The 13,102-nt window shown below is 42.4% G+C and overlaps 1 protein-coding gene across 4 annotated transcripts in view; it reads left to right on the top strand.

Annotated features, from left to right (window-relative positions):
• DYSF (dysferlin) overlaps positions 1 to 13,102 on the top strand; it is a 731,032-nt gene that overhangs the window by 74,473 nt on the left and 643,457 nt on the right. For all 4 annotated transcript variants that reach the window (XM_029594483.1, XM_029594497.1, XM_029594488.1 and 1 more), the window contains exon 4: positions 7,264 to 7,369. In XM_029594483.1, the coding sequence (XP_029450343.1) occupies positions 7,264 to 7,369 (106 nt within the window). The remainder of the gene's footprint in view (positions 1 to 7,263; positions 7,370 to 13,102) is intronic.

A 13,102-nucleotide genomic window follows, 5' to 3' on the forward strand; every position in this document is an offset into this window, starting at 1 on the left:
ACAGTCCAGCAACCCTCACAGACCGTGCAAGTACGAAAACCAGAACAAAAAGTGCACCCAAATAAAATTCACTAAAAAATTAGCAACAAGGAAAAATTCCAGCAGGCTATAGTTGAGAGGAAATAAATCTTTCTCTTTTCGTTTCTATATCTGCTGCATGAGCTAGCTGCCAGTAAAGAGTCTGTCGCACCTCATTTACATCACTGAGTACATTGTGGGAGGTTCCTGGTCTTCCTGGTTTTGGCAAGGGTGCAAATGGTTTTGTGTTCTCCAATATCCCAGTATGGGGGCTTTCTTCATCCTCCCCCCCATATGCTAAAATTTCTTTGGCTCAGCCAAAAGACCAAAAAGGGAGTGGCCTGTTTCTAGCTCAGACCCTTCCTTACTCCATCTTCAAGAAGCCAAGAAGAGAGAGTTTTTGAAAGGCTTTTTTTTTTTTTTTAACATGAGGCCTAATCCTGCTGTTTTGACTATGGTTGTAACATTTTCATTTTCACAGTGAGGCCTGGTGGCAGGATGTTAGCCTCTTCTGATTGTACAGATTTTCAGCTAAATGGCCAAGACCCTGCACCTAGGTCCTGAGCAAAAGAAGGCCAAGAATTGATCATTTTTATGGGAGAGAGTGTCTGGATGGAAGAAGTATGCATTAGGCATGGTTTGGAACACTGCCATCTCTAAGTACTGCCACTCCAGTTACAGCATGTTTATTTTAGCAGGTAGATGCTGCTGTGTTTTACATTTCAAGAGGAAATCATTCTTCCTCCTAGTTCCAGCTAACACACTGCTCTATAGTATGACTATAACACAGGAAAAAGTGTCCTACTGTGTTTATTTTCTAACCCAGCTGGACAGATTAAGGAAAAAAGCCGCACTCATATTCAAATGATGCGTCTGAGCTCTGTAATTGACATAGTCGAGGAAAACATTTTGTGCAGTACCATGTAAATCCATTTAGGTACAAAAAACACTACCGATCCAGGAAAATTGCAGCTTGCACTTGACCTGTCACACGGACCTGTTTCACTAAGGGGTAGATTTTAAAAGGTGCATGCACGTGCACATGGATGTACATATTTTATAACATGTGTGTGCCGCGTTTCCCGCGGTTCGGGCCAATTTTTTTTTTCGACTGCCCCGAAACGAAAAAAACCCAACCCACCCCAACCCTTCAAATTTAATTAATTGCAACCCCCCCATCCTCCTGACCCCCCCAAAACTTGCCGGAAGTCCCTGGTGGACCATCGGGGGTCCCGGGAACGATCTTAAAAAATGGCACGGGCCATCCATTGCTCCTACCATGTGACAGGAGCTGACCAATGGCACCAGAAGCCCCTGTCACATGGTAAGGGCAAAGAGCCACCGGCGTCATTTTGATTAGTGGCAGCCGATGGCCTGAGAGGGGGAGATCGCTCCTGGGACCCCGCTGGACCACCAGGGACTTTTGGCAAGTCTTGGGGGGGGGGGGGGTCGGGCAAGTCTTGGGGGATCGGGAGGGTGGGGGGTTGCAATTAATTAAATTTGAAGGGTTGGGGTGGGTTTGGGTTTTTTTTTTTTGGTTAATGTGCCCTTTCTTCCCCCCCCCCAAGAAACAATAAGAAAACCACATGAAATTTTGTTGGTTTTCCATTTTGGCAGCCCCCCTGAAATGCAACGAAAAAGGAAATATTGTCTTTATTTCCTATTTCGTTGCAAACGAATGCACATCCCTACAAACAGTATACAACCTAGACAGTCTAAGCTGAACATCCATTTTCTTGGGAATGCTAGATTTATGCCACCAAGCAGCCAATTCGCAATGTACTGCTACAATTATACATTGGATTAAGCGACAAAACTTCTCATCCACAGAACACAGATCTATAAAAAGTAATACAAGTCTGGGATTTCTGTCAATCCTGAATCCCATAATTTCAAAGATGAGAGCTAAGAGCATATCCCAGTAATCCCACTTTAATGCATTCCCACCAGATATGATAGAAATGTCCCTGCTCCCCAACCTGACGCCTACATTCTAACTGGGGAGAGATACCAACAATAAAGCAATTTATAACCGTTTTCCATTACCCCTGAAGAAATTAGTCTCTTTCTATTCATTTGATAGCACAGATCCCAATCAGAAAGCTCGAGCTGCAAATGCATATCCTTTTCCCGGTCTATCACATGTTTAGGTTTTATAGTTATCTCACCCAACAGTATCACAGATTTTAGAAATGGCCTTTTCTACTTTATCCGCTCTGGAGCAGTAGACTTCAAATAAGGATTTACTCCTTTGCAAAACTGACAGAATCCCTGGAGACTTGGCAAAAGTTGCTAAATGCAGGTAAACAAATCTGTCTTTCTCTGCAAGAGGGTATAAACAGGAACAGCCTCTAGAACGACCATCTCAATTGCTTTCTCCTCACTCTAAGGCTTACCCATCATACTGGGGCGTGGTCAGACCAAGTTATGTTACCAATATCTGCAAGAACAACTTTCTCCACTAGACTCTTATCTAAGAGAAAATAATCAATCCTAGAGTAGGACTTAAGGGGTTTAGAGTAAAAGGTATAGTCTCTTACTGTAGGACTCCTTAAACATCATACATCAATCAGACCCCAGATGTCCATCAATTCCTTCAACTTCCTCCTCTGTGATCATAATAGAATTTGCCCACCACTGGAGTTATCCGAATAGGAATATTGTGTCATATTGAAATCACCATCCACAATGAAAAGCCCTTCCACCTAACCAGCATCAAAAAAGGATCCCTAACACACGTTTGGTGCATATACATTAACCAGCATAAATAATTCTCCATGTATCTGCCCATCAGATCTCAGATCACCGCTTTAACGTCTACTAAAATATTATATGCAAACAATATACCCACTCTATATTTATTCTCCTTATAAGCTGTAGAAAAGTATTGCATAGGGAACTTCCTAGAAAGCAGTAAAGCACTATGTCGTGCCTTGAGATGAGTTTCCTGACAGAAAATAATATTAGCCTTGAGAACCTCCACTCCTTAGGCAATAGTTTCCTTTTGCTCACAGTATTCAGGCCCTTCACATTGATAGAGACTATATGAATCAGCCCTGTGCTTCAAACAGACAAGGAAAGATACACCATCCCATTATCGTACACATTCACTTAGATTACCAGTAGTCAGCATCCAAATCAGTTCTAGATCTTCTACCCACCCTCCCTTACCACTGCCAGTAACCCCCAGTACATGATCAACAACCCTATCCACCCCTTCCCCATCCCCCTCCCTAACCCACTTCTCCCAGAGAAACCAAGACACCTCTTTGTGAACCTTCTCCTTTAGAAGGAATGAGCACATCTAAAAACAGTAACTATCAACCTCTGCCCACTATCTCCCTGAGCCCCACCATTCCCCCACCATTCCCCCAACTAACACCCCAGCATCCTTCCTCTCTCTTCACCTTCTGCCTGTCACTACCGCTCCAGCTCCCCACTTTCCTGCCCAGCAGCATGTCTCTCATTTCTCTTCCTCTGACGGTTGGCTCAGGATGCAATTATTTCTACTCAGATGAATGCATGCCATCTCTAAACTTGAGTTTTAATGTCTGCCCTGGAGCTGGAGGAGAGGAGGCAGTGGCACAGGACACGAGCACAACAGTTTCCCAAGATGCAGACCTGTTTCCGCGTCTGTGTCGGCACCCTCAGCCCGGCAGGCAGTGAAGGGGCTGGAGGCAGGTGGGATTCAGCTGTCCCACATCCTGCCATATGCACGTCAAGTTGCAGTTAGGCAGGATGATGAAGGTAGAGCGTGTGGTAGTGAAGGCCGGAACTGCTGCAACTCTCTGTTTTGTCCTCCATCGTCAAGACAGTCACCAGCTACATGGACCCAGTTTGTGCCTGTTGGGCTTGACAGGAGCAGCCTGCCTGAACCGCAGCAAGGGAGGAGCCATGACCAGAAGACTGAACTTGGAGGGAGAGGGAGCCGGAGTGGAGCTAAAGAAGCAGAGTTGGCAACAAGAAGAAGCACGTGCTCAGGGCGGGCAAGGCATGCTTCTTTTTTTCTATCTTTTGCGGCTGCCCTGCCACACCAGCTAGTTGGTGGTGCTACACCAGGGGCATCACTGATTGGCTTTTGAAAATGCCCAGCCTGTCTTGTGATAGACCAGTGCTTGTATTACTGGCCTGTCCAGTTCAAAACCAGTCAGTTGGTCACCCTATCTGGGGGATGGGGCATTTGGATCTGAAGGGAGGCAATTTATTGGAATGGAGCAGAGCTTACATTTTAAAAAACTTTTTCTCCTAAGGCCTTCCTCTAGAGGCGGTGGGGGTGGGGATCGGCAGGAGCCTCACAAGACCTCTGGGGTGGTCTAAAATACATTTGAGGGAGGGGGGTCTTTCGGCCTATGATGGCCCAAGTGAAGGAGCCACCATCACATGCCTTTTGGGGGCTTTACACCACAATATTTTTCACAGTGTAATTTTAGTGCTGGGGAAAATATCCTTCAGTTTCCAAAGCTGCAGTACCAAGTACTGCAGGTGTGGAAGCCCAGCTGTATTTCTCTGCTCCAAGGAAAAATAACCCCCTAAACGCTTTAAAAACATTCCAGATTTACTTTAAGAGAAACAGAGTACAAGTTCCTAAGGAGAGCCTTTATATCACCATTGCAAGCATTCAGAAATGTAATAATGCTAGAGGTACGTTAGGACTTTTTTTTTAGTCTTATCATATAATAGAGGAATACAAGGGGTCTCGACTGATGATTATGTTTCTTTAGGGGACAAGGATGAAGAAGACCATCTCTCTTTATCAGGAAAGCCTGCTTGATGGGGAATAAAGGAATCTTCCTGGTTTGCAGGGAGCAGGAATCTCCTTCTTAATGATTTTAGAAAAACGCATTCATGCTTTAATGCAGATGGAAAATCTAGGGCTTACCACAGTTATTTAAATGCAAGAGGTAATTTTTTAGTAACCTGGGGTGATTATATACGAACGTTTTCCCTTAGAGCTAGGAGTTAGGAGGTGGTACCTATAAAGGAGCTTACATTACAATTTGTTAGTAAGCATATGGTCCATTTTGAGGCTTCCTGGTATGCCTGTGAGTTATTTCGTTTTGTCTGCTGTTCTGTTTCTCAAGACTTCTGATAACAGTCCCTTTCTTAATGTACATTTTAATGTTTGCATGGGTGGGTGGCTGGGTGGGAGGAAGGGGAAAGGGACAGAGGGAGAAAGGGTGTTTCGCAGTCACCCTAATTTTACATTGTTTTTTTTTTTATTTGGGGTGAAAAATATAAACACAACTGTCATTTATCGTTATTTTCTTGTTTGGTATACATAAGAAGCAATATATACTCGACATGATTTCAGTTCTTTTTGAATTTCAGTAAAAAGTTCAAATATTGATTATACAGGCCTCCAACAAAAGTACATATATTTAAAACATTCATCTGATGGGCAACATTTGAGCATAAGGCACAATGTGGAGCAGCATAAGAAAGGAATTCAGTATTTGAAGTAACAAGTGGTAACATCAGTGCTTAAAGTGGTTAGAGGTAACATCTGAAACATGATACAGTGGCTAGCGAGGTACCACTAGGACCCCATATTTAAAGTGACTAGAAGCTGCATATTGGAAAATCTTGTAGAGGCCAGAGAATTCACTTGCCTAGGTTCTTTATTTTTATCTTTATTAGGATTTATGAATCACCCTTATCAGTACTCTCTAGGCAATTTATCTATATAAATAAAAATGTAAATGTTCGTTTGTTCAAAATCTTATATCTTCGAAAGTTCTTCACCGATTGCTTTGAAATTTTGACACAACGTTGCATTCGATTTCGCGCATGTTTCTATATACCTATATTATATAGATGTCACACCTGTGACAGGTAAAAACATGCTTTTTGGGAAAAACAGTGCCATCTGTTGGACATAAAAGCGACACACGCTATCTACAATATAAATGAGCTCTGACCGACGGACTGCAAATGCGCAGTAGAGAGCAGCTCCATCGCGTATGTGCGGACCATAGAGCTCTGCTCTACGTGCTGGGTGTCACAGAGGGGAGGAGAAAAGGGCAGACGAGTCACCGCTCCGAGAAACGGCTCAGCCCGTTCCTCCGCCACTGGGGAAGGGGGGAGGGAGTAGGGACTGCCGGACAGTTACACACAGGAGAAGGAAAGGGTAAAAGAGTCGCCGAGCCAGTCCGTCCACCACCGGGGAAGGGGGGGAGGGAGTTGGGAAGGCCGGAGCAGAGCTAATGTGCATTGTGAAATTAAACCAGACTGAGCCACGGCAACGCGTGGCCGGGTACAGCTAGTGAATAAATAAAATAAGCACAAAAAATACAATAAAACTAATCAGAGAAAGTTCTTTTTCACTCAATGCACAATTCAACTCTGGAATTTGTTGCTAGAGGATGTGGTTAGTGCAGTTAGTATAGCTGTGTTTAAAAAAGGATTGGATAAGTTCTTGGAGGAGAAGTCCATTACCTGCTATTAAGTTGACTTAGAAAATAGCCACCGCTATTACTGGCAACAGTAACATGGAATAGACTTAGTTTTTGGGTACTTGCCAGGTTCTTATGGCCTGGATTGGCCACTGTTGGAAACAGGATGCTGGGCTTGATGGACCCTTGGTCTGGCCCAGTATGGAATGTTCTTATGTTCTAAAAACAATTGACTTCTAATCATAAAAATACACAGGAGTACCATAACAGTCCATAATCAGGTTAGTAAATAGCTTTCTAGTCTCATTGGTTTCTGAAATATTTCACCAAAAAGAAAAAAGAAAAAAAATAATAAAGTATGCTATACATACCTACTTAAATTCAAGCCCAAAATTCACCGTATCTATTTCTGTCACTGTAATAATGTGTTACTTTTTGACACTTCATAACTATATTTTAGCACTGCAGTTTTAGAACCAATTGTTAGACTAGTTAAAGTGCAAAGCTGAATCAGTGCTATAATATACATAGCTGTGGAGCACCAAAAAGTGACACATTATCACAGTGGAGCTAATAGGTATAGTGAGTTTTTGCTTGAATTTAGGTAGCTAAAATTCAGATGTTAACTAGAGACTATATGATTCTATATTATGTTATATTACAGATGTTGGCTTTGAATTCAAAAGCAAAATCATTAGTGACTACTCTCAGCTAGCCAAAGCAGGGCCTTCTTGAACAGTTAGAATAGTGCATTGCTAAGTTCAAGGTATGACAAATTGTTGAGAGCTTTATCTATCTTAAGCAAAAGTTCTGGGTGTTTCATTTACCTTGCACTTTTATCTTTCCCTAAAAGGTTTTTGGGTGAAGCACGAGTTCCTCTGCGGGATGTGCTTGGCTCTCCCAACTTGACGACAAGCTTAAATGCCTCCTTATTGGACACCAAAAAGCAGAACACTGGGGTAAGAGCACAAGTTATGGCTATACAGACAGACATGTTTTCGTTTTGTTTAGTATCTATTATTTCATTAACAGACCCTTAAGTATAATATTAAAAACCCAGCAGGTAAACCATCACATTTTAGAGCAAAGATTCCTCACTGCTAATAAAAGCTTTAAATACAAAAAAAAAAAAAAAAGATCAGTACCCGCCTCAGAAATAATTATACTGCAGAAGTTATCATGACACTCTTGCTCAGTATTAAAATGCATGAATTCCTTATTCCTCAGTTATCTGAAACCTTACAATTGATTACATATAAGACCTGCCCTTCTGCATTGGCCCAATAGTGCATGTAGCAGCATTATCGATCAGAAAATGCCTGTTCAGATGAATATTATGGCCTAGTTATAAGCCTAGTGTAATGCTCGGTTCTACAATCAAACATTTTCAGCGGATTCTGTTGTCCTGAACCAGAGAGATTCAAGAACTGAGGCCGATTTCTGAATCAGAGCGGTTAAAGAAATACCTTGAGAAAGAAATTCTAGAATATGCTTTAAGTATTCACTCAATAAATCAGACCCCAGTAGCTAATTGATACTTGACCTCATGAAAACAGCACCCTGCTTTTATTAAGGAACAGAAGTTTCATTTGCTCCCTAATTCTGATAGCCCCCTTTTCATTATCACAGTTGTTATCTGGTGTGCCGAAGCACATTATGCGGGTAATATTTCTAAAGGATTTGCACACCTAAACCCTGATTTTTGCTCGTAAATCACCTTTTGGAAATCAGTCAGGATGTCCTGCAAAGTACCCACAAAACATGATTTTGCACCTATTTTTCGCTGCACTGGCAGTAGATGTTATGGGAGGAGGGGTGTGGAGTGGGTCAGGGAAAATAGTTACAGTCATAATTTTGCTACTGGATAGCATGCACATAAATGTGCAAGCTGAAAGTTACACCTGCTAGGGAGCAAGTGCAACTTCCTGTGCTTGTGTCCACGGGCATATCAGCGCAATCCGAGAATTTTCAAAGCTGACTTATGCGCATCAATTCTGGCTGAAGTCTGTGGGTACTTTGTACTCGCAGATTTTAGCCCTACGTGGACTAGTGAAAATTATCCTCCTTGGGGGTAATTTTCAAAGTCAGTTCTGTGTGTAAATCCCATTTTTTGTGTGTAAATGGCTATTATAAAATAGTCTGGGACTCTGTGCATAGAAATATGCACTTAATCAGATTACTTGCATATTTTTGCATGAACCACGGAGAGGAGCTCTGGGGGGGTGGAGATGGAGTTGATGCACATACGTTTTGATGCATGTAAGTTAACCTGCATAAGTTACATCCTCCAAAGGAGAGGTGTAATTTTTTGAGAGTTCATCTGTACCATGCTGGGCCAATTACTGAGCATTTTCAAAGCAAACCTATGCACATAAATTCACTTTCAAAATACTGGCTAAAGTCTACAAGATCCATATTCAAAACCATTTAGCAGGGTAACTCATAAGTTGTAAATTGCAACCTTTTGAACATTGGGTCACTTATCTGGTTAAATTGTAGCAGATAAGTCATTATTCATAATATATATAATATATATATATTATAGCTGTATAATAAAGCAGCGTTCCAGGGGCAGTCCTAGGTTATCTGGTTACCTTAGCCAATTTTCTATTGTAATTGACTAATAGGTAGATTTACTAAGCTGCCATAAGGGTATAACGCACTTAGAACTGTATATTGAGCGATATGTCCTTAATCGCGGCAATATCGCACAGTATTCATGATATGCCAAGTTTTTCCCCACAAAATCTACCCCGAGGGAGGCAGGACGGAAGGCAGGAAGGGAGGCAAGGATGGCACAGGAGGAGAGGACACTGAAGAACTGAAGACCAGAACATGAGGAAGACTGACCACAGATGACAAGATGAGAACAGAAGACCAAGACCAGGAGCCCAGGAACAAGGACTGGAGCAAAGGACCTCAGGAGTGCTGAGGCAATGCATACTTCAGAGAAAAATGTATTGCTGAGGTGTAGGTTGCTGGGAGCGAGGCCCTTTTAAGGGCTATGGGCAGTGATAAAAGAACTGGGCACCATGGGGGATTTCCTGCCGCAGGCCTTTTATTCAGTAAATTTATTTGAAATCATTTTTTTATATGCAGAAACACAAAACAACCAATGTTAGTGCACATTGTACTCTGATGCACACCAGACAACTGCAACAGATAACATCCACTTCCACATTTTCTCCTCCCCTACCCCACCCCCTCCTCAGACCCCCCCTTAAAAAAAACCAAAGCAAAGAAAAGGGAATCACATACATTAAAAATTAAGCCCCTTTCACATTAACAAAGCAATCTCAAATCAAAAGGTTAATCGCATATGAATCAAGGATAGTTAAGCACCAAACGTTTGACTTTGGGAAAAGGTGATTTGATATAAGAACATAGGAAATTGCCATGCTGGGTCAGACCAAGGGTCCATCAAGCCCAGCATCCTGTTTCCAACAGTGGCCAAACCAGGCCCCAAGAACCTGGCAAGTATCCAAACACTAAGAAGATCCCATGTTACTGATGCAATTAATAGCAGTGGCTATTCCCTAAGTAAACTTAATAGCAGTTAATGGACTTCTCCTCCAAGAACTTATCCAAACCTTTTTTAAACCAAGCCACACTAACTGCACTAACCACATCCTCTGGCAACAAATTCCAGAGCTTAATTGTGCGTTGAATGAAAAAGAATTTTCTCCGATTAGTCTTAAATGTGCTACTTGCTAACTTCATGGAATGCCCCCTAGTCCTTCTATTATTCGAAAGTGTAAATAACTGATTCACATCTACTCGTTCAAGATCCCACATTATTTTAAAGACCTCTATCATATCCTCCCTCAGCCGTCTCTTCTCCAAGCTGAACACTCTTAACCTCTTCAGTCTTTCCTCACAGGGGAGCTGTTTCATCCCCTTTATCCTTTTGGTCACCCTTCTCTGTAACTTCTCCATCACAACTATATCTTTTTTCAGATGCAGCAACCAGAATTGTACACAGTATTTAAGGTGCGCTCTCACAATGGAGCGATACAGAGGCATTATGACATTTTCTGTTTTGTTAATCATTCCCTTCCTAATAATTCCTAACATTCTGTTTGCTTTTTTGACTGCTGCAGCACACTGAGCTGGCAATTTCAAAGTATTATCTACTATGATGCCTAGATTTTTTTCCTGAGTGGTAGCTCCTAATATGGAACCTAACATTGTGTAACTACAGCAAGGGCTATTTTTCCCTATATGCAGTCCCATGCACTTGTCCACATTAAATTTCATCTGCCATTCGGATGCCCAATCTTCCAGTCTCACAATTTCCTCCTGTAATTTATCACAATTCACTTGTGATTTAACTACTCTGAATAATTTTGTATCATCTGCAAATCTGATAACCTCACTCGTCATATTCCTTTCCAGATCATTTATATATATATTGAAAAGCACTGGTCCAAGTACAGATCCCTGAGGCACTCCACTGTTTACCCTTTTCCACTGAGAAAATTGATCATTTAATCTTATTCTCTGTTTCCTGTCTTTTAACCAGTTTGTAATCCACGAAAGGACATCGCCTCCTATCCCGTGACTCTTTAGTTTTCTTAGAAGCCTCTCATGAGGGACTTTGAGTGCTTCTCATGGGACCTGACATGATCAACAACATGTTAGGAGTAGTGATCCACTTCAGAAAAGAAGCAGTTGCTGTAACAGCCGACATCCAACAAATGTTCTATTGCTTTGTCGTGCACTAAGACTACAGAAATTACCTAAGATTCCTATGGTACTGTGACAACAACATCAATAAGGAGATTGTGGAATACCGGATGCGAGTGCACATCTTCGGTAATAGTCCATCACCTGCAGTAGCCACATACTGGCTCAGAAGGACAGCCCAAGAAGGAGAAAAAGAGTACGGTGCAGATGCCAGACACTTTGTAGAAAGGGACTTCTATGTAGATGACGGACTAAAGTCCTTACCTACTGCAGAGGAAGCAATCGATTTAATAAGGACAAGTAATGCTGGCAGGCGCAAATCTAAGGTTCCACAGAATAGCCTCCAATAGTCCTGAAGTAATGAAAGCATTTGCTTCAGGCGATCATGCCAAAGACTTAAAGAACTTGGACCTGAGAGTGGACACACCTCCTCTCCAATGAAGCTTTGGATTAAATTGGGATCTAAAGAGAGACGTCTTCACATTCCAAGTCTCAACCCAAGATAAATCGTACACTCGCCGAGGTGTTTTGTCCATAGTCAACAGCCTGTATGATCCACTAGGGTTTGTGGCTCCAGTCACGATACAAGGAAGAGCCTTGTTAAGAGAGCTCTCATCAAGTACTACTGAGTGGGACACTCCACTACCTCAAGCAATGAAGCCAGAATGGGAAAAATGGAAGAGCTCCCTAAAAGTGCTTGAACAGCTCCACATACCACGCACTTATGTCCCAATACCACTTAATACAGCCAGCCGCAAAGAGATCTGCATTTTCTCTGATGCATCTGTGAAGGCCATAGCTGCGGTAGCCTTTTTGAGAGTGACAGACGCAGAAAGAATAGTGTGTATGGGTTTCATCTTCGGCAAAGCCAAGTTAGTACCACAGCCTAACCACACCATACCATGTCTGGAACTGTGTGGAGCGGTGTTAGTAGTGGAAATAGCAGAGTTAATAACAGCTGAAATGGACAGGCAAATTGATGCTATTTGCCTTTACATGGACAGCAAAGTAGTATTGGGCTACATCTACAACCAGACAAGAAAGTTCCATGTATACACTCAACTCTGGGGTTCAGCCACTCAGATCCACTCTGACTGTGGAATTAACTTCGTGGGAACCTGCAAAAAGTTGAACATTGCATCTGTTAAGTTTGACTGTCCTACTCTTAAAAAGTACCTTGGTGATCAGAAATGTACGTGGATATTCAATCAACCCCATTCTTCACACATGGGAGGATCATGGGAGCGCATGATTGGCATGACACGCCGCATTCTTAAAGCCATGTTAACAGAAACCAAGCCAACTCGACTCACCCACGAAGTCCTAACCACCTTTCTGGCAGAAGTGGTAGCCATCATAAATGCAAGTTCCAGTGTCATCTGCAAGTTCCAGTGTCATCTGACCCTAAGTCGCTACTGATCCTAACTCCAGCCATGCCTTTTAACGCAAAAGACTATTAGTATTCCTGTGCCACATGGATACTTTGACAGAAAAGAGCTCTACAAGCGTCAATGGAAACAAGTTCAGCAGCTTGCTAACTCCTTTTGGAGTCCTTGGAAGAAAGAGTACTTGCCGACTCTCCAGTATCAGAGCAAGTGGCAATCTAACAAGCCCAATATCCAAGAAGGTGACCTCGTCCTTCTCAAAAACAGCCAAGCCTCTGGGACTCATCGTCAAGACTTATCCTGGAAACGACGTATTCGCAAGATCGAAGTAAAGACTGTGAACCAAGGGACAGCCAAGATCTTCTACAGGCCCATCAATGAGGTGGTGTTCCTCATGCCGCATGAAGAGATTTGAACTCCATGGACCATTGACTACTTCAGAGACTCTTTTTCTCTTTGTGTTGTCTGTCTCTAGTTTCAGCTTAGTGAAACCCCTTGAAGAAGACATCGGCTGGATGACTGAGAGACCGAGATGATCGTGAACCTCCCTGAACATCGAAGGATCCAGTTATAGTGATCTTTGCACTGTTGCATAATGATATAAGAACTGCTATAGTGGTA

This window comes from Rhinatrema bivittatum, chromosome 1, assembly GCF_901001135.1.
Source record: "Rhinatrema bivittatum chromosome 1, aRhiBiv1.1, whole genome shotgun sequence".
Classification (NCBI taxonomy): domain Eukaryota; kingdom Metazoa; phylum Chordata; class Amphibia; order Gymnophiona; family Rhinatrematidae; genus Rhinatrema; species Rhinatrema bivittatum.